The sequence below is a fragment of the Centroberyx affinis genome, unplaced genomic scaffold, assembly GCF_046629955.1.
Source record: "Centroberyx affinis isolate AG114_WGS23_722 - 3 ecotype Tasmania unplaced genomic scaffold, CSIRO-AGI_Caff_v1 ptg003550l_1, whole genome shotgun sequence".
Taxonomy (NCBI): domain Eukaryota; kingdom Metazoa; phylum Chordata; class Actinopteri; order Beryciformes; family Berycidae; genus Centroberyx; species Centroberyx affinis.
This window is the reverse complement of record NW_027281486.1, coordinates 152,691-177,410: the sequence shown is the minus strand read 5'-3', so window position 1 is coordinate 177,410 and position 24,720 is coordinate 152,691. Positions and strand designations below refer to the sequence as shown.

The 24,720-nt window shown below is 40.0% G+C and overlaps 1 protein-coding gene across 2 annotated transcripts; it reads right to left on the bottom strand.

The window, feature by feature from the left end:
* Positions 1–8,837: 8,837 nt before the first annotated feature.
* Positions 8,838–20,741, bottom strand: cobll1a (cordon-bleu WH2 repeat protein-like 1a). 2 transcript variants are annotated; one of them, XM_071540008.1, is made up of 10 exons: positions 20,688–20,741; positions 18,746–18,902; positions 17,937–18,138; positions 17,331–17,556; positions 16,592–16,633; positions 15,681–15,790; positions 15,327–15,521; positions 14,956–15,055; positions 11,261–12,582; positions 8,838–9,761 (listed from the first exon to the last, which is right to left on the bottom strand). In XM_071540008.1, the coding sequence occupies exons 2-10, from the start codon at positions 18,835–18,837 to the stop codon at positions 9,702–9,704; spliced, it is 2,349 nt and encodes a 782-aa protein (XP_071396109.1). In that variant the 5' UTR covers positions 18,838–18,902; positions 20,688–20,741; the 3' UTR covers positions 8,838–9,701. The 2 variants fall into 2 exon arrangements, with proteins under 2 accessions (XP_071396109.1, XP_071396108.1); XM_071540007.1 differs by lacking the exon at positions 20,688–20,741 and adding an exon at positions 19,787–19,855.
* Positions 20,742–24,720: the final 3,979 nt, after the last annotated feature.

Here is a 24,720-nt window from a genome sequence, read left to right as displayed (position 1 = left end):
ACAGAGACAAAGAATGACAGAGAGACACTCGGCTAAGAAAGAGGGATAGACCATGAGGTAAAGGATGATGACAGCATGTTGGAGGAGACACGCGGCTCGGAGGTGTGGTGGAGGGAGATCACAATGCTCATATGCGACAAAGTTGTCATTTCATTTAAAATTGTCATCATACTTAGCAAAAATAGGTTCAGTGAGGAAACAAAAACCTGAAGGCCGCTGAGCTGGAAACGTATCAACAGCGAGGATTGCCTTAAGTATGTAGATGTTCGCCCATGTTTATTGATGTACAACTTATCTCTGAAATTAATTCACCATATGTGAAAAGAAGTTGATAAACCTATTAAATGTGAAGAACTCTGCTATGTAGAGAATGTGACTTTCTTTTCAATAGATTCATTTAAGATAAAATGTTGAAGGCTGTTCTTCAGAGAATATTATTCCACACTGAGAATTACCAGTGGAATATGCCACTAAGAAAAATTAATTGATTTGCACACAATTATTGTTCAGGACGGAAATTAAGTTTTAGTGTACTGACAACGAAATAAAGCGCTGCATTAGCGCAAAGCATTAGCGCTAATTTATCTAAAGTTATAACGTGACAAAGTTACCTCCAAAGGGTCTTTCAAACTTTCTATTGGAATCCAAATTTGGGTCATCGAAGAGAAGAAAATGTTCCTCTTGAAGAAATTGCTTTGAAAAGTTCCATGCTTTATCATGATGCCAAAGCCTTGAAAACCCACCTAGACTGTCAAGAGAAAGTGTGTTAAAACCCAACAGTGGGAGCAACAATGAACAATTCAGAAGCTTGTTTGCACCTACTGCTATTTTGTATTTTATTGAGATCCATTGGCTTCTTTTCTCATCTTCCTCTGTATCTTCTCATAATGGAGTTATTCACTTCATGTTGTGTGTAGCAAGCTGCGCTGTGCTGAAGGATACTCTTTGTTTTATGTTTTTTAAATGGTTTGTGTCTGTATTCTACATGAATGTACTGTTGGTGACATTATGAAATCCCCTATTAGGATTTAATTCAGCATCAATCAAATAACTGTGTTTTGAAGGTAGTTGAGATTGGCTTCTTCTGTGTTTAGAGGTCATGCAGAGTGTTCAGAGACATACAATAGTACAGTGAGACTGTACAAACTAGGTCAGCTCAGTTTCCTTGCACTGTTTTTCTTGGATTTGAATCACAGTTATAGTTCAGATACTAGTAGGTCTAGTAGGCCAGTAGATCCAAAAGCAGGATTTTGTTATTGAATCAATCAACACAATAGCCCATTTAGAAAATTCTGCCACCCCAGAAAAACAGCACTGCTTCAAACCAAAGTGACTTTTCAATGGTGCACATTTTATAGAAAACTATTTCATGTAATAAGACCTTGAATTCCATTGGACTAAGTAAAACCAAAAGTCCTTTCTATGAGGTATTTGGCACACTTACTGTATAACATGAAGCCCTGCGGAGGAATTCATCATTACTGTGCAAAGCCTGATGGTATGTGTGCTTTTAAAATTAATGACCGAAGCACTCTGACTTTTAGTCCATCTAAAAATTTCATTAAATTTCATTATTCAGCTGTCTCTATGGCCCTGAATTAATAAACTCCAGGTATCATATCATGAATTCATATTACATTTTAGACTGAACAAGCCACGTCCGCCGCCTTTTTTTCTTTTTTTTGTATCTTTTTTTCTTTTTTTACAATATCCTAAAACAACATACAATTAATAAGTTCAAAGCACTTTCTTCAGTTGATGCTGAAGCGTAACTTTGGTTATTGCCTTGAAAATAGATGGTGAAGGCAAAGTAAAGACCGAGCTGCTGCCTTGTAAGGCTACTCCTGCACAGAACGCGCACACACACACACACACACACAGAGAGAGAGAGAGAGAGAGAGAGAGAGAAAGAGAGAGAGATGCTATTTTTGTAGGTGCTGAAATCAATGAGTCTAACATATATCACTCAATTGGCCAGGTAAACATCTCTCTTCAGTGACATTGACAAATGAAGAGAACAAGGTAAAGATTTTCCTTCAATAGCTGAAAATCTATACTTTCTTGATGGCTACAAGCAGACAGTAGCAAGCACTGCAAAACTGTCCTTAACTCTTTTCTTTCATATCAAAAGAAATTATTTTTTTCTATCGTGCAAGAGTGCAATAGCAGGTAATTAGAGGACGGAGGCAAGTAGATAGAAAAAAAAAAAAAAGTAGTGTAGCTCCAAGCCTAACTAGTGGGATTTAAACATTTAATGCTCACTTTTAATGCTGTGACAGTGTGGAAAGTATGGAAGCGTGCTCCATTGAAGGCTACAATTTTAATGATCATTCTTTCGATGCTTACTCTCAGGGAATTATGTGGAAATTAACTGTGCTTCTCAACAAAAAAAAAAAAAACCTCTCTTTCTCCTCTTTTACATGAAAACGTCTGTACAGTTACAACTTTTTTTTTTTTTTTTTAGTAGGTTTTATGTTTGGCTTCATTTTACATTACATTCCCCAGAAAGGTCAGAGCCAGAATACAGTGGATTTTTGTAAAAGCATCGGATGAAACTGAGTTTTTAAAGTAGAGCATAACATAATTCCATATGTGTTGTGAAATCCTTGTTCCCACACACATTCTGAATAGACAAGACTAGATTCCTGCTGTGTGCAGGGTTCATGTTTGCTTACCCTAAGTTTGATGGCACTGAGGTTAAAGCTGCCTTTAGGCTCAATAAAGAGCCAAAGCAGGGAGGTTGCGTGGAACACCTGTTAATAGTGTCACCCTGACAATTTCCCACATCCTCAACAGAAGCCTTTGAATGGGATTGTGCATATTGCAACACATTTCCCCAAAGAAGGGCAGTAAGTTGAAAGCTGCGGCGGTTTTGAATGCGGTGCTTTCAGGCTCTGAACCCTTCACCCGAAACCCAGTCAGCATAGTAGGGGTGAACCTGCATAAACCCGCAGTTTGTAACAACATGGGAGATAAAAGAGAAATAACAGAATGTGCGTGTGAGACATGCACTCCTACCAGGAGAAACCTTGGTAAGTAAACGGTGACCATAAAGAACAGAGATGAAAAAGGCTGTTTTTGAATATTTCTGTTAAAGCCACAGACAGAATAAAATGGAAACGTACTGTATGCCTCTCTGAATAGCCATTTCTAAGAAAGGAGGTTCAGTTGTGTGGAGTGGGTGGAGGGACAGGGGAGCTGGGCTCACATTGGGTTGGAGCTGCACAGAGGATAATGTCAGATGCCTGGCTTGTAGTCGTCAACAACACAGAATTCACGTGAAAAAAACAGGTAAAAATAAAGGTAGTCAAGTAGTTTTGTTGCCTCCCTCTGGAAAATGTTCTTTCAGCTGTTCTACTGTACTCAACTCCACCAATCAGAAGTAAAGCATGAACATGACAACCAATCCCAGGTCAGTTTTTCTTGGTCCAAGATACTGCAGCAGCGCACCAGTGAAAACCTGTGAGTCATAATCTACTGCCCAGTTTTGAGATATTCAATTATTTAACTGAGACATTGAAACATTAAACCCCAAACAGGATCAAATCTATATATTATACCTACATTTTAACATCAAAGTACCTGCAACAAAGTACATCCAAGGGGATTTACTGAGTGATTTGCGTCTTTACTGGCATTAGATTTGCATTAGTGTGTGCTGGGTCTGGCCACAACATTCCCCTGCACTGTAAAGATTTCAACACTTTTCTTTAAAGACACCCCCCCCCTCCTGGTCCCATGGGTGCAAACTAGGATGGAAGCCTTAAAGTCACACTGAAATGAAAAATGACTTTTTGTTTTTTAGCCTTTTTAGCTCATTCTAATGGTCATACCATACACCTATTTGACAATTCATGCAAAAAAAAAAAAAAAAGATGTAAAATTTATTTTCTTGCATTTTTATACCAAAATTGAATTACTTTTACATGCTGGAAAATGGAAAATCTTTATTGATGACTTCATTGTGTACCAGGAGGCGTAAATAAAAATTCCAACCAATAAAACCATAACAGAATTTTGTACAATCCCGCCCTTCTGCTCCTCCCATCAAATAAAACTGCCTTTCTCGCTCTAACTGACCTCCCATTGGGTTACACTTTTGAATGATCCTCCTGCCCCAAAATCCTGTTTCAATAGGAAATACATCACATTAAGGAAGCAAGATGCCTTCAAAATGCCGTTTCATTGTGACTTTAAGGTTAGAGAACCCGCTTGTGACCGGAAGATTGGTTGTTTAAATCTCTAGCTGGGGAAATCTGAATGAGTAACGACACCTCCCTCAACAACCAACCAGCATGGAGGTGCTCTTGAACAAGGTTCCACCCAAACTGCCAATGGAGGAACATTGTGTTGAATTAGGCGGCTCTCTGGTTAGAATGTTTGCGACTGTAAAACAATTGAGTCTGCATCAGCAAAGCTTCCCTGAATAAATAATCCAAAAGATATTTTTTGGTGTGGGTGGGGAGTGCTGCACTGGGACACTGAGGGGCCACAATACCTGTACTCCAGTGAGTTGTACAGTATGAAGTGAGTGTTGCTGTTGCTGGGGCGGAGTAGGACTGCATAGGAGCTTGAGTTGAATCTAGAGGGAGGGAGGCATGGATGGAGAAAACTTGTCTAACACTGTCTATGATGATGACAATGATTTTGATGAGGGTGTGGTAGTGATGACGATGATTAAATTATTCAGTGTGTTATTTTTTCCGAAACACCTCGCAAAATTGAACATTTTTAAAGGCTATACATACTGGCAAATGTTATAATTCCACATATGAGAATAGATTTCATATATGAAATAGAGATATCAATATCAAAATCCTCCCAAAGAAGATTATAGAGAACAGAAACTGTATGTAACAGGACAACCATGAAAATGGCGGAGACAAATGTAACTAATTGTCATATAACCTCAAATTGGGGGCATGAAAGTGTCTTAATAATGGCAGCTAATTTGGCTTGTATTGTGCTTTCTTGATGGGTTTAAATTGAATGAGTCAGTATCCATTCTGGCGTAATGTGAAAGCCGGGGCAGCGGTTCACACTGGAGACATTCAAGGTCACGCTACTCCAAATGAAGGGGTGACGGCGAGTGGAGAGATTTAAAGTAAGGCAGCTGAGTCAATGGACAGCCGGGGTGCAGAATTGGCACTGTATACGTGTAACCTTGAATTATTGTTTTGTTTTTTTTCTGCATTGAAAGCTTTTCTACTGGCCCTTCTCAAAAATATATCCTCCTCTGTCACCCACATTAATGGCACAATCAGCCTGAAAAAATTGCAGTCACAAATTATTCATTGTAATCCTCCATTTGAGGACCCTAATGCCTCTAATTGGGCTTTTATGACTTACAAACTGTATCTTCCTCTTTTCTTTTCTTTTTTTTTTTTTTCCTCTTGGCGTTTGTTTTTCTTCCTTCCCGCCATGCTGCGGAGTGACATTGAGCCTCTCCCTGTCGGGGTGCTCTCTTGTCTCACTCCAGTGCACATTTCACTGTCCCCTCTCCTCCTCCCCCAGACAATGAGCTTTTGACTGAATATATTATCTGAGCTGTTGTTCTGTTTGTTGTTGTTTTAGCATCCAAGAAAAGGGATGAATTATTAATGACGACAGACACAAAAAGAAAAGAGGAAAATAAAACTCTAGTATTTTTTTTATTTTTTTTAGGAATGCTGCTGAGTGTTCCAGCTCCATCAAGAGGCCTGTAAGTAAATTAGGGTTTAGTTACATAAAGTAGCTGGTAAACAACATTTTGAGGAAAATGTCAGATGTTACTGACAAATTATATTGAAAATATGTGGTGCAGTACAGTCACACACAGGTCTTAGTCAGATTTTAGAACTTCACGTTTAAACTTCCTAACTTAAACTACACAATACTTCAATTCATTCTTATTAAGTGCACAAAATTCTCGGCAATTGAATGGCTTCATTCCAGCTATTTGGATTTTTTTTTAATTTGCCCTATTATCTGACAAAAAGCAAAGGTTTTATCCTGCAGCAACCTTAACAGGGGCGTCACTGTCTCCTGCCCTGGGTTTATATCTCAATACAACCATGAAAGTCAATGTTTTTCCTCTGCTACAATAAAATGTCAAATGATCTGAAGCAGGGATTACTGTGCCCCCTCTTGGTTATGAAACAGCACTGCATTGCCACCCAGGGCTTCACTGCCAAGCGTCCCAGCAAAATTCTCAGTGAGATTATGGGTAATTTGTGTGATCATTAGAGTGATTAGAAGTGAGCGGTGAAGTCAAAGATATAAGTGACGGACCAGAAGGGCGGCAGATCAGATGGAGCGAATACTTTGTTTTGCATTAAAAGTGCGCGTTGGTTTCATTGTATAGAGGCAGAGGGCAGGGGGGTTAGTTCTGATCAAAGGAACAGCCACCAGTGACAAATTAACTGCCGCGATCGTGTCAGTTTGTCACTGGATTCAATCTGAGACATCAACCATTCATCATAGCAAAAAGCTGCATTTTTTTTGGACTCAGAAGAAGTCAGGGAAAAGGCAAGAATGAAGAAAAATGACAGAGGGATAGGGCTTGTCCACTATCTATCACAGAACAACAGGGGCCATCTACTGCATGTTCAACCATCAAATTGTTCTTTTGCTGTTGTTCCTATTTGCTTATTTTTTTTATAGTGCCGCTAAGCATCATGTATCAAACTTGCTTGACTTGGTGGTTACTGTCAGAAATTTTGTGTCCTGTGTAAACAAGCAACAATGGAATATGATTTGAAAAAAAATCTGAAATGTGATTGATTTCCAAAACTCTTATCCAGAAATAATACCTGACTGTTTGCTGTATACAGGATCAAAGAGGAGATAAATATCATTTCCATAACATTTGAACCAGTTAACCACCAGCATATCACAGAGAAATACTACTGTAGGAGCCTGACAGTGCCAATGAGGCAGGAACTGGGTGATTTCCCGTTCCGCCAAAGGAGAGGGAAGCGAGTGCAAACATGGTGGAGGTGAAAGGTCAACCGTGCTCTCCCTGCATCACTTTCCAACCAGCCCCTGCAGCACTGGTAGTGTTTTAGGCAACCGTGCCTCACTTTGTGGGGGGGGGGGGGGGGGGGGCCTGATGGATGCCATTCCCAAGGTGAATGGAAAGAATAGCATTAAGCTCCACCACACTGTCCAGGGAGAACAACACTGCTTTGGGTGATTCATCTATCGATTATTTCTATCCAAGCATGGAGGTGCCATGTAAACACACATATATTAGGAGCCTACAATGCACATGTGCACCCCTGCGCACACACACACACACACACACACACACACACACTATCCCTGGCGATGCACGCCTCAGGCCTACTCACTGTTTTATAATCATATTCCTACCTCTACCAGCCTGTGGGCATCTTCAAACCACAAGGCAGATACATCTGATGGATAACTAAATAGAGATGAATGAACAGATGAAGGAATAAATAAATGATAAATGTGCATTACCGATATGTGTGGGCCGGCTATTGTGTTATTGATTTCAGCTCTGTATGTCTTGTTTTTTTTGTTGTGCGAGTGTGTGTGTGTATGCACAGTACGTGGGACGGTTGATATTTTTATGCCATTTTACACAAAATGTGTAGAGGGTTTGTTTCACTTGTGATCAAGAGTGTGTGTTCATCTACATACCATACATATATTAATACTGTGGGCATAAGCTACACTATGTATGCTTGAAAAATGCATGCATACAGCAGGTGTACTGACATGCAGACATGTTTGTGTGGGTGTGTGTTTGAGTGATCTTTGTAGAGGAGTGATCCACTGAGTGATCGTGCATTCATACCAAGGCTTCCTCATTAATGCATTTGAACCAGGATGTGCTCCGTGTGAATTAAGTGTCCTCCTGGGTTTGGAATAGCCTGTTTGTTCGTGTGTCTCTCCGCATTGTCTCCCGAGAGAAGTCTCTCTAATAATCAACAAAATGTGGCATCTCGTTATGTAAATGTCTGTTGTGTTCAAAGGTCCACTGGTGCTGATAGCATCTTGTGTCACACACTGGATAATAAATGCACATGACAGAGTACCATTTCATGTTATATTGAATTATCAATCGAGGTTTCTTTTGTGCTTTCGGTGTCTGCATAATCATGAGTTGGAGTAGAACACCGCAGCTCAGGTTGAAATCCAACCTTTCACTGCAAAAAGGATAATGCCACAGTTGTCACTTACACTGGATATCATTGCTTTGGGCAGGAAAAGAGCTTCTTTCCAGCTTGTGTGTGTTTCTCCTTCCACATACTCTTTTTTTAACATTAGACATGGCTCTCTCCCTTAGGGGCGGTAATGGCATTCTCCATGACAACGGCGGTGTGACACGGCTGTGCCCTTGAGGGCCGGGCGCCCCCTCTGGGGGGAGCGCCGTGGAAACACGACAGGGTCAACGGTCACCTCCCATCATCCACCAGCAACCCGTCCTCTCCCTCTCTCCTCAGGTGGAGCAAAGGATGAGGCAGAGAGAGACAGAGAGACAGAGAGAGAGACACAGAGAGAGGGAGAGAGCGAGAGAGATAAAGTCTTGAAGCTAGCCCACTCAGTCCAGGCCTGGCAAACAAGGAGCTTTAGCCACAGGCGGTTCTGGCTAGGTCTCTACCTCGCGCAGCTCCTTGCTGTTCCTCCAAGGCCGGGGCTGGATCGATACATATAGTAGTGTGGATTCTTTTGGCACCCAAGTATAGTTATGCAGTATCGCCCCAAGGTATGGGTCTGTTAAAGACATAACAGTGTGTGCATGTGAGCAAAGTGGACTGAGTTTATTCAGGAAGGTGCTGAAATGCTTGGCATAGACTTGATATTTACAACAAGGATGGTTTCTCCCATTTTTGCTGAAAATCAAGGATATTCTCATCATGTCCACGTTAAATATTGCATGTACTCTTTACCCCGAGTATGTCCTTGAAATGGCTGAGGATTCTTGGATATAGACCTTCAGAAAACTTCAAAACAAGCTGGAGGAAAATTGAACATTACAATATATTTCTCATTATTTACTGGGGTTTAATGTTATGCCTCCAGAGTGACATGAAAAGTATACTTAGTATTATCAGTTTAATATATCTGCAAGAATTCATATAATGAAAAATACCTCACAGATGGCTATGATCAGGTTATGTATTTCAGAAACAGTGTTCTTCTGCCACCTGGTGACTAAAAAGCAAACAGTCTGAAATGTAGAGTTCATGGGTTTTACTGCATTGTGAACATTTGACAGCATAAAAAATGTCATACACCCTGAAGGAGAAAATAAATTCCTATGAAAAAGTACAATTATTATTGCAAGTACATCATTTCTTTTGTCTTAGACAAACAAAAAAAGCTTTCACGTCAGTATAACGTCCACCTTGGCACATTTTCAATGAAACTTAAAAGGAAATAATGAGAAAACAGGACGTTGTGAGCTAAACAACTCATGTCCTGTATATTTGGCCTTCATGACAACAGAAAATGTTTTTGTTCAACGTGTGAACATGAAGTCAAACAAATAACTCAGGGAGTCTTGTGCAAAAATAAAACGTGATCTGAAGAAAATGAAAATGTCATACACATTTATAATGTGCAGAGATTTGTCAGTCTTGTCTCAACTTCCCAGTGACACCAATGCAGTCATCGCCCAATCTTCTTAGGAATGAATCAGCTGACCTTTAGGTGAAGCTATCTGGAGGTCACATGGTGAGTCTGATACCTCACCCTAAACAGGAACTTCCATTCAAAGATGTGTGAGGAAGCCAGTCAGGCACCTGAGGCTGCAAAAGAGATAAAAAGGGGAATGTTTACATTACATATTTCCTCTGTAGGCCCAGTGTGTGAGCAGGAAAAAGAGGGCATTATACAGACAAGCATAGACGCAAGAGTCCAGGAAAATGTATACATGCAATGTCTTCATGCTGAATTTGAGTGTCTACATTCAACAACAATACATACCGGCCCCCTCTTTTCCTGTGTATAGGCTTCCTCTGTGTAGCATTCACTGACTATGGGATGTGCATATTGTGACAATTAAATTTCACTAAGAATAGAATAATGTACTTAAAAGGGCTATAAGTATAGTAATCACCATAATACATCTGCAGGGGGTTGATAGGGTTGTTGATCAATACCAACGACTCAGTGATTACTTGGCCAGAGGCCCGTCTCACGAAGCAAGTTCAACAAAGTCAGGCTGTCTTTGCCTTAGCTGGCTTCACTAAACCTACCGGTCTCATGTAGCTGGTAATCAACTGGCTCTGTCAACCCAGGATTTACCTATCCAGCTATGAGCCTGTTCACATGAAAGAGGCGGGGTTTGTAACAAATAGCCAATCACATGCAACATGAACAGATCCACATAAGACGATTCATGATAAGATAAGATGAAAGCATTGATCCCCGTGGGGAAATTAGGTCATTGCAGTGGGAAAAGTAGAATATGATTCAGCAGGGAAAATATAGATATAGATATAGAATATAGGCCTAAGCACAAAACTAAAATAGAAATAGTAGAAAATAATACAATAATCAAACAATCAAAGCCATAGACAATAAATAGGCCTAATTATAGGCTTATATAGGCCTAAATCCTATGCTGACATTTTCAATACATTAAGTAGCCTAGACTATAAAAGTGGGTATCGGAAAGAAATGGATTACTAACATTTGTGTGAACAAACTCATATAATAAATAAATGTCAGCATTACAAAACATAATAGCGAAAATTAACATGGTTTCTGCTATCAAGGCTAGAGAGGATTACTGGAGGATCTGCCATAATTAGGACACAGTGGGCAAACTTTCCATTGATCCATTGATTGAGGCTGTAAAAAGATTTTGTATTCATAAAGTTGTCTGGGTTGGGTTAAACCCAAAGTTAGCTCGCTAACCTACTAATCTTGCTTCGAGAGACAGGCCTCGGGTGCTGATTTCTGGCTTTCAAAACTCACACGCCCGTTCTCTGTTGTGAACAATTGAGTGACCGGTGACGCAAGACATTTTAGCTAAAAAAAAAAGCCTAGTTTTCAAGCCAAGAAAACAAATGACGAAACAGTATTATCACCATATTTTGCATTATGATGTATTGCCTCTTCATTTGATGTTTGATGTTTACTTAATTCCTCTTTAATCTAAGCACTGAAATCACTGGCTCTTAGTCAAAGGGAAGCTAATATTGTGCTTTAGCTGGTGTCAACTTTATGATTTACTTGTATGGTAACAAAGCTATTGAATCTGCAGCAGTATAAAACAGAATAACCACTCAATGCCACTCACCGTATTGGTATGTGGACCTGGGGGTGAGGGGAGGGTGCTATGCGGGCCATGGGAGACCTGTGGGTTTAAGCTTTTCCCTTGGCTGTGGAAGCGGGACCTCTGGACGGCCAACGCCACTGCCTGGGCGAATCGGGATGGAACTGTGCTTATCTTCTTCTGGGGCTTTGGGGCAGTTGGGGACTGATATGATGTAGCTGAGGTAAGCTCATCTTGATGGTCCCCATTGAACACATTGGTTTCTCCATTGGAGATAGGACTTGATGGCTGGGAAGATGGCAGAGAAGAAGGAACAGGATCTTCTCTCCCCGCCTCCATACCTTCTATGTCTTCACAATAGAAGACGGGTGGAGGAGGGGGAGGGAAATTGTCCTCTTCTTCCTGCTGAACCTCTTCCTCCTCAACTGCCTTCTCATCAGTCTCTGAACTGGGTTGGTCCATCTCTGTGCTAACTGATTGGTCACTAGGGCTTTGGAGCGACTCCCTCTCAAGCTCTGTGTTGAAGTTACTATCACCGACAAGTTCTCCATCACTGTGGTCCAGTGGCAACTCAGATTTGACTGAAGGTGTATCCTCTTCCTTCAATTTTTCAAGGTTTTCCTCAACCTCAGAACGAGGTGAGCTTTGACAATATGGATTCTCTGGATCAGGTAGAGGTGGAGGAGAAGGTGGGCTGTCAGAAACCTGGAGTTCTGAATTGGGCAAAGGTACTTCAGCCTCTGGGCTCCCTGGGGAACATGGATCCTCCTGAGTCTCAGTCTGGTTATCCCTGGCCTCAGCTGAAGCGTCACTGTTGGGGTTATCGTCTGCTAATATCTGGCACTGGTCTGGGACATCCAGGCTGAGTTCCACCTCGTAGGACCTCTGCTTCTTCGAGGGAACCACTTTGAACGTGGTTAGCCCCTTCCTCTGTATAGGATCCTCCCACTCTTGCTCAGTGGAAGTGTTCGATCTGAAAACTGATCCAAGTTCTGCACGTAAACCCCCATTATCTGGATACTTCTGGGTCATCGGCATAAAGGAAGAGCCACTGTATAATCTTGGGAAGGTGGCAGAGTTCTTCAGACGCTTGACCAGTACTCCACTGGAAAGAGAGGAGGTCAGGATTTTGGAGAGAGCAAAGCAGACATGGGGTAACTCTTTCCCTGCAAACCCAGTTGCAGGCAGATACGGGTTGTTTACTTCATGGAGATGAGCCACTGATGGTGGCGAGGAGGATGAAGATGACTCTGGTTGTGATGAAGATGATGATCGTGATAGGTTTACGTAGTTTGACTCATCACTTTCTCTCAGCTCCTCCAGAGTGTGCAGAGAGTTCACAGTCCCTGGAGAGACAGGATAGAACTTAGAAATGTGGAAAAGAACTAGACAGAGTATTTATCTGAATTATTCCAATTAAGGGTCTTGGTGTTTTGACACCAAGCAGTAACTTTTAGAAATGTCAGGCTCAAGAAATTGCTAGGTGTCCAATGGTACATTTATGTAATCAACATAAACAATCACCACAGAATACTATAACATAAAAAAAATAGATATTTATCATGCAATAACTACCGAGTTTTATCTTTCCCTTGGAGCTCTATCATAAAGCCAAAATGATTTAAAATATATTTTTAGTTTAACTATCACTTTCAGTCTAATAATCAGAGATAAGACCATGTAATACAATAAAGTATCAAAGCTAAATAAAGGATTAAACATTTTATTGTAATCCGACAAACATTGATTAATAATGAAAAAATCTTTGAATAGATAAAATATAACATCTGCCTGTGATCTATTGTTTGCTAAAAAACATTATCAAACGTGCTAATTTTCACATAATTTTCAACATTAACATGTAGTAGGTAGTATGGTAGAGAAACAAATAAGAATGTAACATTAATAATAAAGACGTTTTGAGAACACATTTGTGATTTTGCATGCACAGTCTTAAAACCAATCTTTGCTTGTAGATGTACCAAATAGATCTGGCTTCTGTTTTGAATAAAGGCACAGCAATTAGTTTAAGAAATCTGATTAATTAAAAGAATAACACACAAAGGAAAAAATACAAAAACTTAAAAAGACATTAGAAGAATAAGAAAGTTACACTGATATTACACCAAACAAACAAAGACTTTTGCAAAATGAGCAGACAACTTGAAAACAGTACAAATAAACATGTGAACACAGCAGGCAACAGTGACACAAAACAACACGCATCCATAAAAGCCAAATTAACTAAAATGGGAAGGAGGAAGAAGAAGCCACCGCAGGAGGAGAACGGAGAGGAGGAAGAGGGATGGTGGACAGGAGCAGCACAGAGGAGGAGAGGAAAAGGAGACAGCAGCAGCCCTCAATCACCCCCCTCAGGTTACACAGAGTCTGTAAGCAGGGAGAAAAAGCTGGGCTTTAGGACAGCGATCTTCACTCTAAGGTGTCCAAAATAAAACCATCACCGCTGACAAGTGTATGCAATCAACTGGCTTTAACTTGCCCTCTGATTGGCTGATAGAAATTGCTCCCATATTGCTCCCATCCGCCAAATCTGAGGGTTGCATCATCATTTGGGGGTAAAGCAAAAGCCAATTTGCTACAGTATGTGACTCTCCATGACTATAGGATCATTCTCTTAACATTTAAATTTGCTTTACCAGTTTCACAGACCATGATTATGTAAGTGTAGGAGGACAGGCTCCAGTGTGTGTTCAAGGATCATCAACTCAGGAATGGGAGTTGTTGTTTCAGCCTAGGATTGAATGTCGACTCAGCGGTTTGATGCACTAGCATGGCTAAGAGAAAACAATGAGGGAGTGAACCAAGACACTGCGGAAGCCAATGTAGTCAGCTAATTAGAAAACTGAAGAAAAAAAAATGCTATACACTCTTACTTTCCCTTCTCTGAATCTATGCCACACTGCTGTATGAGTACACTAATTATTCCTCACAAAATTACAGTTCTACAATAGATCTACTATCTTTAAAACTGTGTCTAATAACAAAATTATCATTCTCCAAGTCTGTGAAAGCAGATCAGCAAAAAGTAGCAGTCCCCAGGGACAACCTGAACCCAAGCAGGGAAAGCATATCAGATAGACTAATACAAGGGAATGAAAGCTTGGACAATGGAGGGATTTATCTTGGAACAGACTGAAGCCAACATGTATGAACAAGGCTCTGGGTCACTTTAATTGCCCTGAACAGGGTTAAATTGTTCTGACTGACAAAAGCTGCATTCTGAAGTGGATTTAACTGCTAAATCTCATATTTGATGGTATTTGCTTTGACATTTTAATCTTGATTTAACTTCAATCCCTTTTGACCTCATGTGACTCTGACTGAAATCCTAAGGATTTAGCAGATACTAGAATTCACCGCACTCAAAACCTATTTGATTTCCACTGAAATACTGTAAAAGGTCAATTGGGATTATTCTACCACCATATTTCATCTTGTGCTTTTTCCAATGATGCTTCATTGCCATTCACCACTAGATGGCAAAAGGCAAAACAGGCAGCAAGGGATCAGGCAGCATTTGGCCGATACTAACTTTGAATGGCAATAATTAACACCCATTTGTTTGCAAGAAGTGCTTGACTGGCTAAAATCTAATCTAATCATGTTCAGGACAGCATCCATTGTATTCATGCATCCCTTTTGAGTGTGATCGCCATCATTCAGGTCAAAGGTCAGTGAGTCATCAATGAGGATGGTACCTTGAGCCTCTGTGTCTGCAGGCAGCTCCAGGTGTGCATTTGCACATGGAGGGGGCGGCGCTCTCCTCTTGGTCCTCTTTAAGGTCGACTCTGCAGAACTCTACGGAGAGACAAGAGCAATATTAGATGTTTTCCCACATTTTTCTGTTTTTGGCATTGTTTCTTTATTGCTTTGATATGATTAATGTATAACGTATTTACCAGGCAGCTAACTTTCTAAACAACATATAGACTAGTTCTACCACTTCTTGACTGATTTACACACTTTAAATTCATCCAAGCAACATCGATATCCTCATGAGAATGTATGTTCCCTTGGGCCATACATTCCCCAAGGGCCCTCGGTCAACCGATTCCACACACCAACCCACCTGTGGTCCCCCGAGATGGTGGGTGCTGAGGTTGTTGGGGACGCTCTGGGATGCACCCATGGGGGGCTGGGGGGCTCGTCTCTTCTTGGGCATGTCCACTGGCAGGGTGTTAGAAGAGTGGACACCCAGTGAGTTCGTACTAACAGCCAGCTGCTTGTTGAGACCAGGAGAAGCTGGGGCGCTCTCTGATGCGTCCTTAAAGGGGGAAAAGGTGAGACCAAATGTCAATTTGGGTTGAGCGCAGAAAAGAAGTTTAAGAACATCTCTATTTGAGTAAAGCCACATATTCTTAAGAGACATTTAGAAATAGCATAATTGAGCAGATAATATGTCTCATGTAGGTTCACATCATACCGTTTCAGGCTTTTTGTTTCTTCTTCTGAACAAGCTGAGGAATCCCTTGTTCTCCTTCTGTTTCTTCTCCTTCTTTGGCAGGTCTGTGTCTTGTACGAGATCTAGATCAGCTACGAATGAATGAATGAATTAAACACTTCATTTTATAGTCCTTACAGGAGAAGTGTCTTCGATAATCACCAAGCCGGAAAGAACACACAGTATATACATCAAGACTATAAACAAAATAATTAGTTTTAAATGTATCAGATGGTTTTGCTGCATCATGACAATTCAGACAGTATAAGACAGGCTGTCACTCACAGAAAAGTATACTCTTTACTTAATAATACTGTATACTATTTGGCCCAGGTCTGTCTTCATAGTTGTTTGTTTTTAGTTCAGAGGACAAGGACCATAGAAGGAAATTTAATTTTAAGCATAAATATGCACGGACCACCTTAAAGCAGATGTGTATTTCAGTTGTTGGCGTCAAACTGTGGAATTCTCTACAGAATGATTTAAAGGGTTGTATAAATATGTTTCAGTTTCCTTAGTTGATGGTGAATTATTGTGTATGGTTTTTGATTCTTCTTTATTTATCATGTAACTGTAAGTATTGGTTGTTAAGTAACTGTAATTGACAGACCATCTATTTCTATTTTTTATGTTTTGAGTAAGGGGCAGGCAAAATATGATTTTCTTCTCCCTGCTCCTTTTCGGTCATGAAATGTGTAAATTGAGTTGTGTTTTGACTGTGAATTGCTTTGTTTCTTTTCTGGAACTGTGCACTACCATGAGCGGAACAAATAAATAAATAAATAAATAAATAAATATGCTACAGATACTGTGTAGAAGTGTTGGTTGAGAAAAAGATTATTGTTCATTCTGAGGATAATGCTGAGGTGTATGTGTGTGTGTGTGTGTGTTACCTTGTAGTGGAGGTGGTGAGATGACCTCTGTTGGAGTGACAGCTGTTTCAGATGGAAAACAATGTGATTGTTATTATCACACTTAACAACACAGATGGAACAGGTCAGATCGCACCAACAGGTGTGTGTTGTAAAGATGAAACCGCTTCAAAACATTCTCTTGTATGTGTGATGTTGAGCATGACATCAGTAGGTTTTCAAAATGCCGGAACTACAAAATAAAATGTAGAAATCAAAGTGACAACAAAATTTACATACCACATCTAGGAATTACAAATTGCCTGTTTGAAGCATCTTCATACTGTATAAGAATTCTTAAACCTTCTAAACACCAGCAGTTAGTGACATTTCTACAGTACTGTGCCAAGCTAAATAAGGACACATTTATGCTGTACTATTTTGTGTTGGGCTAATTGTTCCAGTTTGGATACAACAGGTTTAACTACTTTAAATTTCACATGTTTGAGTCAGAATAGAAAACACAATGCAATGCCCTTAAAACAGGGTTTATACTAGCAATCTAGTGAGAAAATAGTGAAGAGTGAAAAGTGCATGAACTGGGTGATATGGGAACTTTTCTCACCAGCTCTGTATATGGATACAGTGCAGTGGAAAGTGAAATATTTTTTTCCAAAATGGATGAACTTTGTTTTAGAATGGAAGCCTTCTTATCGATGGGTAATTTAGGCACCTGCTTTGGGTATTTCTGACTGGTGAGGATGCTCAGTAGGGTTCTTACCAGCTGTGTCTTTGGCAAACACTTCCCTCAGTCCATGTTCATTTAAGGATTTGGTCAGGTCCAACGGGTCTTGGGACTGAGAGTCTCTCAGTAAGACGGTCGTCTCTACTTTAAACTCGCACTTGTCACAGACTGCTTGCATCAACAACTCAAGGGGCGCTCTGGGATTCACACGCACCACGGCCTTGTGGGACTTATTGTAGTTTATCAAGAGACGTACAGTCGCCTGCAAAGAGAAATCAGAATTTAAGTAATTTCCTGTAAGTGTGACATGATAGTTTAGTTACATAACACCAATATAAATCATATCGTGAAGAACTAAATACATTTTCCCATTAATGAATGGTTTAAATTATGTTCACTCTTCTGACTACATAATAGGCCCATAGGACATACAGAATATAAAGTGTACACTGTATAATGAGAGGATGTTGATTCATTTAAACATTCTGTGTTTTCAGTCTCATTGTATTTTCCTGCCATGGATTTAAAATTATGTTATTTTTGAGTACATACATATATTTTCGTGTGTTTTAATACATTCCTATAGTAATTGCTCCTTATAAAGTTTGTTGAACAAATTAACAAGTTCTTGTCAATTTTCACCTCAGGCATGTAGGGTTTCTTGATCTTTTCTTCGACCACTTTGGGTTTCAGCACAATCTTCTCAGCTTCTAGTGAGCCGATAGGAGAGTTTGGTTTGAAGCTGATGTTGTTCTTGTTGGGCGAGAGAACCTCGACAGTGTAGTCAGATGGATTCAGGTGGTAACTCGCACAAAGCGTCACCAGTACGTCCATCACCGGTTTACTATAAAGAGAAGAAAATTCAATTGAAATCTCAAATGGACATCCATAATTAAACTATTTCATATGATCTCATGTAGATATGAATTCATTGATCAGGGTTCTCAAAATGTGAGTAGTCTACTGGTCTACTGAAGTCAATTCCAAGACCAGGTCTACAGGAATTTGAGTCAAGACCTGGTACAACCGTGGTTGGTACCAAGTCAAGACAGAAACCAGAGCAAATCAAGTTCTATTCAAGACCAAGACCAAAATAGGCAATAAAGACCGCACAGTGTCTTTCCAAATGTAAAAATAGACTAATGCTTAAGGAGTTTCTTAAGGATCAACAAACATGTAGATCCGTCTGCGAATCCAGTGTGTACTACACCCTTCAACGGCCATCTGATGAATACATTGGATTTTGACTCATTGGGAAACAGCAAGAAAAGGCCAAAATATCATAAAAGTGGTATCGAGACCTGACTCAAGAACTACAGCTCTGTATACAACAATGTAAACACCACAATTATTACTTGGATGATAATACGGCACAAGATCAGTACTCATCTTTCTGAATACAGTCAAAATAATAACAGATTATGGCCAACACAGGTTACAATATGACGTACCTTCCATGCACCGTGGCGTTCGTCTCCATCCCCCCAGGGAGAACCACAGACAGACAGTGGTCCCTCTCCAGTGGATTCACCTGCTCATCCATCGGACCTCAAGGGGAATCTTGGACCATTCAAGATCTGTTGCTGCACCCAGTGTCAGGTAAACCTCCTGAGAGATCAGACATTTAGAATTAAGTTACTGCATGTTGGTCAGTGTGCAATTCTTTTCATTTCAGTAGAGGCTGAACAATTTGCAGCATCTGTCTGAGAGTCAAGCTGTTGAAGCCAGCGATGCCTGCACACACACTTGTCTGGCTTGTCTGACTGTTGCTGCCAGTGTGAAATGTCTTGCTGCTGCTCTAAAACATTTCAAGAATGAGATTTGAAGGCCTGACCCAGACTACTGCAGGCAACACTGAGGGATGAAAACATTTGGTGTAAATCTGACATTTCTTACCCTCCTCTCCTCAAGGCTTTGGGCTGATGGCCTGTTCAATTCAGATTCCTCCTTCAAAATCATAACAGGAAAACTGCCCTACTTTTATGGTTTTGATTAAAGAACACTGTATGGTCACCCTTATATAAACCTTTAAACAAAACCCTTATCTTAAACCCTGTACTTTCTGCACACAGTCAAGTATCCAGCCAGGCAAGTGCCAAATCCCATCAGGCAAGCAAGGCAAAATATATTAAACATTGCTCAACTGCCAACTTGCCAATTAAATTACAAATTAATCTAACTACATGGGAACCAGCGTCCCTGCATGCCTACTGATAAATTAAGTGCAGGCTACAAAGTATCTCTTTATTTATCAATTTCCATGTTAGCCGATTGAATCCCCAGTGAAAACTGCAACTATGTGTCAAATGTCCCCAGTTACCTGAATGGAAAAACTCCTCAAACACGAAGCATGACCGAATACAGCAACCAAACTGTGTTCAACACGAAGACTAGCCCAAGGTATCGATTAAAAAACGACTTGTAACGACACGGTCAAATGTTTGAAACTTTACAAGCTATTTAGTCACAGAAAAGTAAGAGCAACTTCCTACGGTAACCGACGGTTGTCCAGGTCAGTCAGCGCTCCTCGTCTGTTTCCATGATTTTAGTCTTTCTTAAACGTCACCTCTGACCTTATAATATAGTTAGACTTTTTATAACTACTCAAGCTAGCAGGCACAGTCTCCACAGCTTGATTTAAGACAACGCCCGATGTATTTTGAGATATGAGTTCAACAGAGCATGCCTACGAAACAGCTGTGTGTATCTGTTCATCAACAAGCTGCTAGCACGGCTGACACACACCACTGAGCTGAAGGGTGTGTTCCCCAACACACACACACACACACACACACACACACACACACACAGGGGACTTTATAGTATCAAATGAAACCAAATGTAATTTAGGAATAAATAAATAAATAAATAAATGTATTTATTTATTTAAACATTGTTATTTAAACAAAAACAAAAAAAATGTTTTTTATTTATTTATTTGCTTGTTTGTTTGCTTATTTATCTAAAAATCCTCACATACAAAATATTTTTAAAAATATTTCAAATATATGGATATCCTATTTAGATGCAATAGTCCAACTAAATAACAGCCAAAATAACTTACAAAGTTACAGTCAAATGCTCTACTGTATTTGTTGGCCCCACCCACTGAGCCTGCTGTACAGTTGACACCTAGGCCTAGTAGATGAACATCATAAAAAGTAAACTCTCTATCCACAAACTGTTTATCTCAGTAACAGTTACAAGTCTAGCAGTCTTCAGCCATGTTGCTCACGCAGTAACGCTGAGTTCCAAATAAGATTACAGTGTTTCTAGAGCAAGAGGGATTAGTGCTTTTTAAAGGCTGTGTTCCTCCATGCTGCCAGATACACATTTAGAAACACACAGTATACATACATACACAGGCATAGCAGCATTGTATTTTGCACTTACCTGCTTCTGCAAATTCTCCCCATTCTCATGCAACTTTCATTTCTATATTATGAAGTGGTATAGGAGGAGAAAACAAGGTTGGGAAAGAGAGAGGGAGCGAGGTTCTTTACCCTGTAATCCCTGTTTAGCAGACAGCCTACCACACCTTCTGGCCCTGCCCAGTCCTGTGACATCATTGTGTGTGTGTGTGTGTGTGTGTGTGTGTGTGTGTGGGTGTGTGGGTGTCTGTGTGCTTATAGTGACCTGGTGAATCAGTGTCTCCTAGTCTGCAATGTAAAAGCTCTTCCCTGGACAATTTTCAACCACAGGAATGTTGAAAAGCCTTCCTCTCAATTTGTAAAAAGACATATAATCCACTTAAGCTACTAATCCTTTCTATGGGATCTGACTGATCAGATACAGTACAGTATAGCGTGCATACACACGCATAGGTGCTCTGTACTGCCTTACAAATCCAAAAGAGCACTGACATTGAGAAAAAAATGACTTCAGTTTGTCTTCTGTCCTGACAAAAGGGTTGTTGGCAGACAATGTATATGAATGAATAGCATATTATTTAATAGCATTTATGGGTATACTTTTTCATGATATGAAACCTAAACCCCCATCATGACCTTTGACCTTTAAAAAACACAATATCACTTGCTGCGTCTTAGCCTTTGTGGGGCATGGTAGTTGTTTTCAAAGACTGTTGAGAACCAAAGCTGTGTCATGAGGGGATTAAAGTGGGTCCCCAAATTATTCTTGGGATAGTGTTTGGCTGTAAAATTTTATTTTTGCATGAAACTACTTGCTGTATCATGTTGTCATAGTTTTTTCCAAGGCCTTAGAATGTAAGGTAGACAATATTGTAAGCTAGGGAGCAGTTAAAGGAAAAATCCACGCCGACATTTTTCTTATTCGCACAGATAACTGGCGAAACGTAGCCGACCAACGTTCATCAATCATACAGGGAGAAACCGATCGTAGAAGAGGCAGAGAGACCAGTTTCTCCACTGACAGCAGCCTCAATAGACCAGAATGCAACGCAGCCACAAGGCATGTTATGTTTTAAATTGATTTAAGTTTTTGTTGACTGGAAAAACTTGCTTTCTTGCTCTTACTATCGCTATCACTATTGTTCGCTCCACCTACATGCAAAACCCACAGGTGAATACAAGTTCAGGCCTGTTCTCTGGGGGTTGTCGAAAGTCATTCAACTAGTCTGTTAATGTCAGGGTGATATACTAGTCAGCAATAGAAATACTCAGAGAATTACCATTGTAAAATACAAAATTTCCATTGCTCATTCATCACTCATTGAAATAAACAAAATAAAATTACTATATTTTATATTTATTCAACTTACTTTTTTAAAACAAAGTTGTTATTTGTGTCCTCAGTTGCACAGGAGTTGTGTGTGTCAGGCATGCACAATAAAAGAGCTTTCAATTCCATTTATTCTTGATATCTTTCTATTTTTAGACTATTCTGTTACATAAGTTTTGATTAATTGGCAGTGAAATTAGTCCAAAAATTCACATAATTGGAAAAGAAAACTTATTTTGTAAAGGTGGCTTCTCAGAGAAAAGGTTTGAAAACTACTTCTGTTAGCTGCTGTGTGCTGTTTGTCTAATATGTCATGTGATGTTTATGCTCTCAAACTATTATACATAACATTATATTCCCCCCATCAGTCCATGGCTTTCCCATGTTTACATTGGGAGGGTCACTGTGCTATGTCTTAAGTGTTCATCAGCTGTAGGTTAATTTCCCAATCCCATGTATTTATGGCTTTTATTGACTGAAGGATATAGGCTTTTGTTGTCCTATATGTGATTAGTCAAACCCCCTTTTCAGAGATAATGGGTTGTAATACACTAATGGGACCATCAGCTAGATTGAGTGCACAGCTCAGAAAGTCAGATTAATGTTAGTTGTGCGGCAGACTTCATCTGCATACAGTAGGTGAGCAGTCACAGGCAGTGGGTTAAGTGGGAGTTTTAATCAAATTAAGCACGGAGGAACACATGTCCACTCTGACTGTAATCTTGTAATCTCATTCTGAAGTCTGCCGGTGGAAACTCAATGGGCTTCTAGCGAGGCTGCAGTAAACAGATCACAGTGTGGCTGTCTAGGTTAATGAACTTCTTCTGCTGACTAACAGATGAACAGAAAGCCTGTTACTCACACCATCCAGTCTGTCGGTCTGTATCATCAGTTATGATGCTGTGAAATGGAAGAAGAATGCACGCGCGCGCACGCACACACACACACACACACACACACACACACACATCCCACTTATGGTATTTAACTTCAGTATGAGATATAGAGGTTTTAGGATGACTAACTGATTGGTTATTGGATAAATATTTTTCTTTAAAATACTAAATGTAATGTTGTGGTTTTTGGTATTGATGTGTACTATTCCTAACCAACAGTGACATTCCAAGGGACTACGCTGTGATTGGTTAATTGGACTAATGAACCCATCGTATCCACCTGTGTAGTGGTTCTTTTGTCCTGTGTGTTTGATGTACTGCTCACTTTGCTCTGGCTGAAAGCTCAGTTATAAAGTGCTGTGTATTGCAAGGCAGTGTGCATGGAGTCTTTCCGTTCTACTTAGCATGTCTAAATGTAAAATAGCTTCTGTTCTGCCACCTTCAAAACACTCACTTGAGGACAGAGATAGATTTAGCGCAGGCCTAAAGCAAACTTCCCATCCTCTCCTTGCTATGCATGATGAAACAAGTGGCCTGATAGTGACAAGCTTTATTTTTCCTGTGAAGGAAATCAAAATGGCAACAACATGAACTCATTTCCCTCTACAGTATGTCGTATTCACCATGCTATGTTTACATTCACCAGCAGCCCAGGGTAAACTCTACTACTTTGAATAGATCAATGTAAACTCAGGAAGTTTTTACCCAGCAGTGCGTGTGTATAAGCGTGTGTTGATTTAACATTGGCATAACCAGAAACAGTTCAAATTTGGAGCATTATATAAAGCAACATTACATAAAGCAGTCAAACAATGCAGCCATATTGAAGCCTTCTGAGCAGGGCGGCATTGGTGGAACTTAACATCCCACTGTTTGAACAAGGCTCCCAAATTCAGCAGGCAGCCTCTAATGAAACTCGCAGCAAAGTCACAGATAGCTGCTAAGAAGGACCACTAGCCATGAACTGAGCCTTAGAGACATATTTTACATTGTCTGAAATGCATAGTGAATACGGCTAGGGATACACTGCGTGTTTTGGCTGCATTGAAATGCTCCATGCATTGCTTGCAGTGTTTCATATTTGAATCATACAGAAGAAGAACCAGTATTCTGATAAGTGATGTCTTCAAATCTCATTAACTCAATATTAAGAGTGTTGCATACACACATAGTGAAAGACATAGTTGTATATATACTTTTAGGCGATGTATAACATTCATACATACTAAATGATTTGGTATGAATACACAACTGCCGGTACATTAACTGTCTGTCTGAAGGCTTCATTTGTTACTGTACAATATCAAAGCTGTATATTCTGTGGTCCTTATTTACTTTGCCCAGTTATTGTAGTTTTTATGTAAATGCTTTGTAAACCCATATAGACCCATAGGCCTATATAACCTATAAAAATGGGTTGATAAATGAAAAATATTTTCTGGCCTGATTGCTCATCAGGAGTTGACATGTAGTATTAGGTGTGAGTGGAGAAGCTACAGTGAAATACAATTCGACAAACAAGCAAGCTGTGGAAAGTGAGCCTTGTGTACAGTAGTTATGGTAACTGAGCTGCCTCACTGTCTAGACTGAGGCCAAGGAGAAATATCTCTATCAACAGCCTTATTGCATAATCGTAGCTCCAGGCAGGTCGTCAACAAGGATTGAGGACGAAATGTCATTCAGTTTGAAGAACTGAATGACTTATTAGATCTAAACTACACTACACTGAACACATTTCTTTTTTTCTTTCTTCCTTGGACACTGACTGATAATTTTTCTTGAAAGTGAATTATAGTATTCAGCAGGTCCATTTCACCAAAACTGTGTAT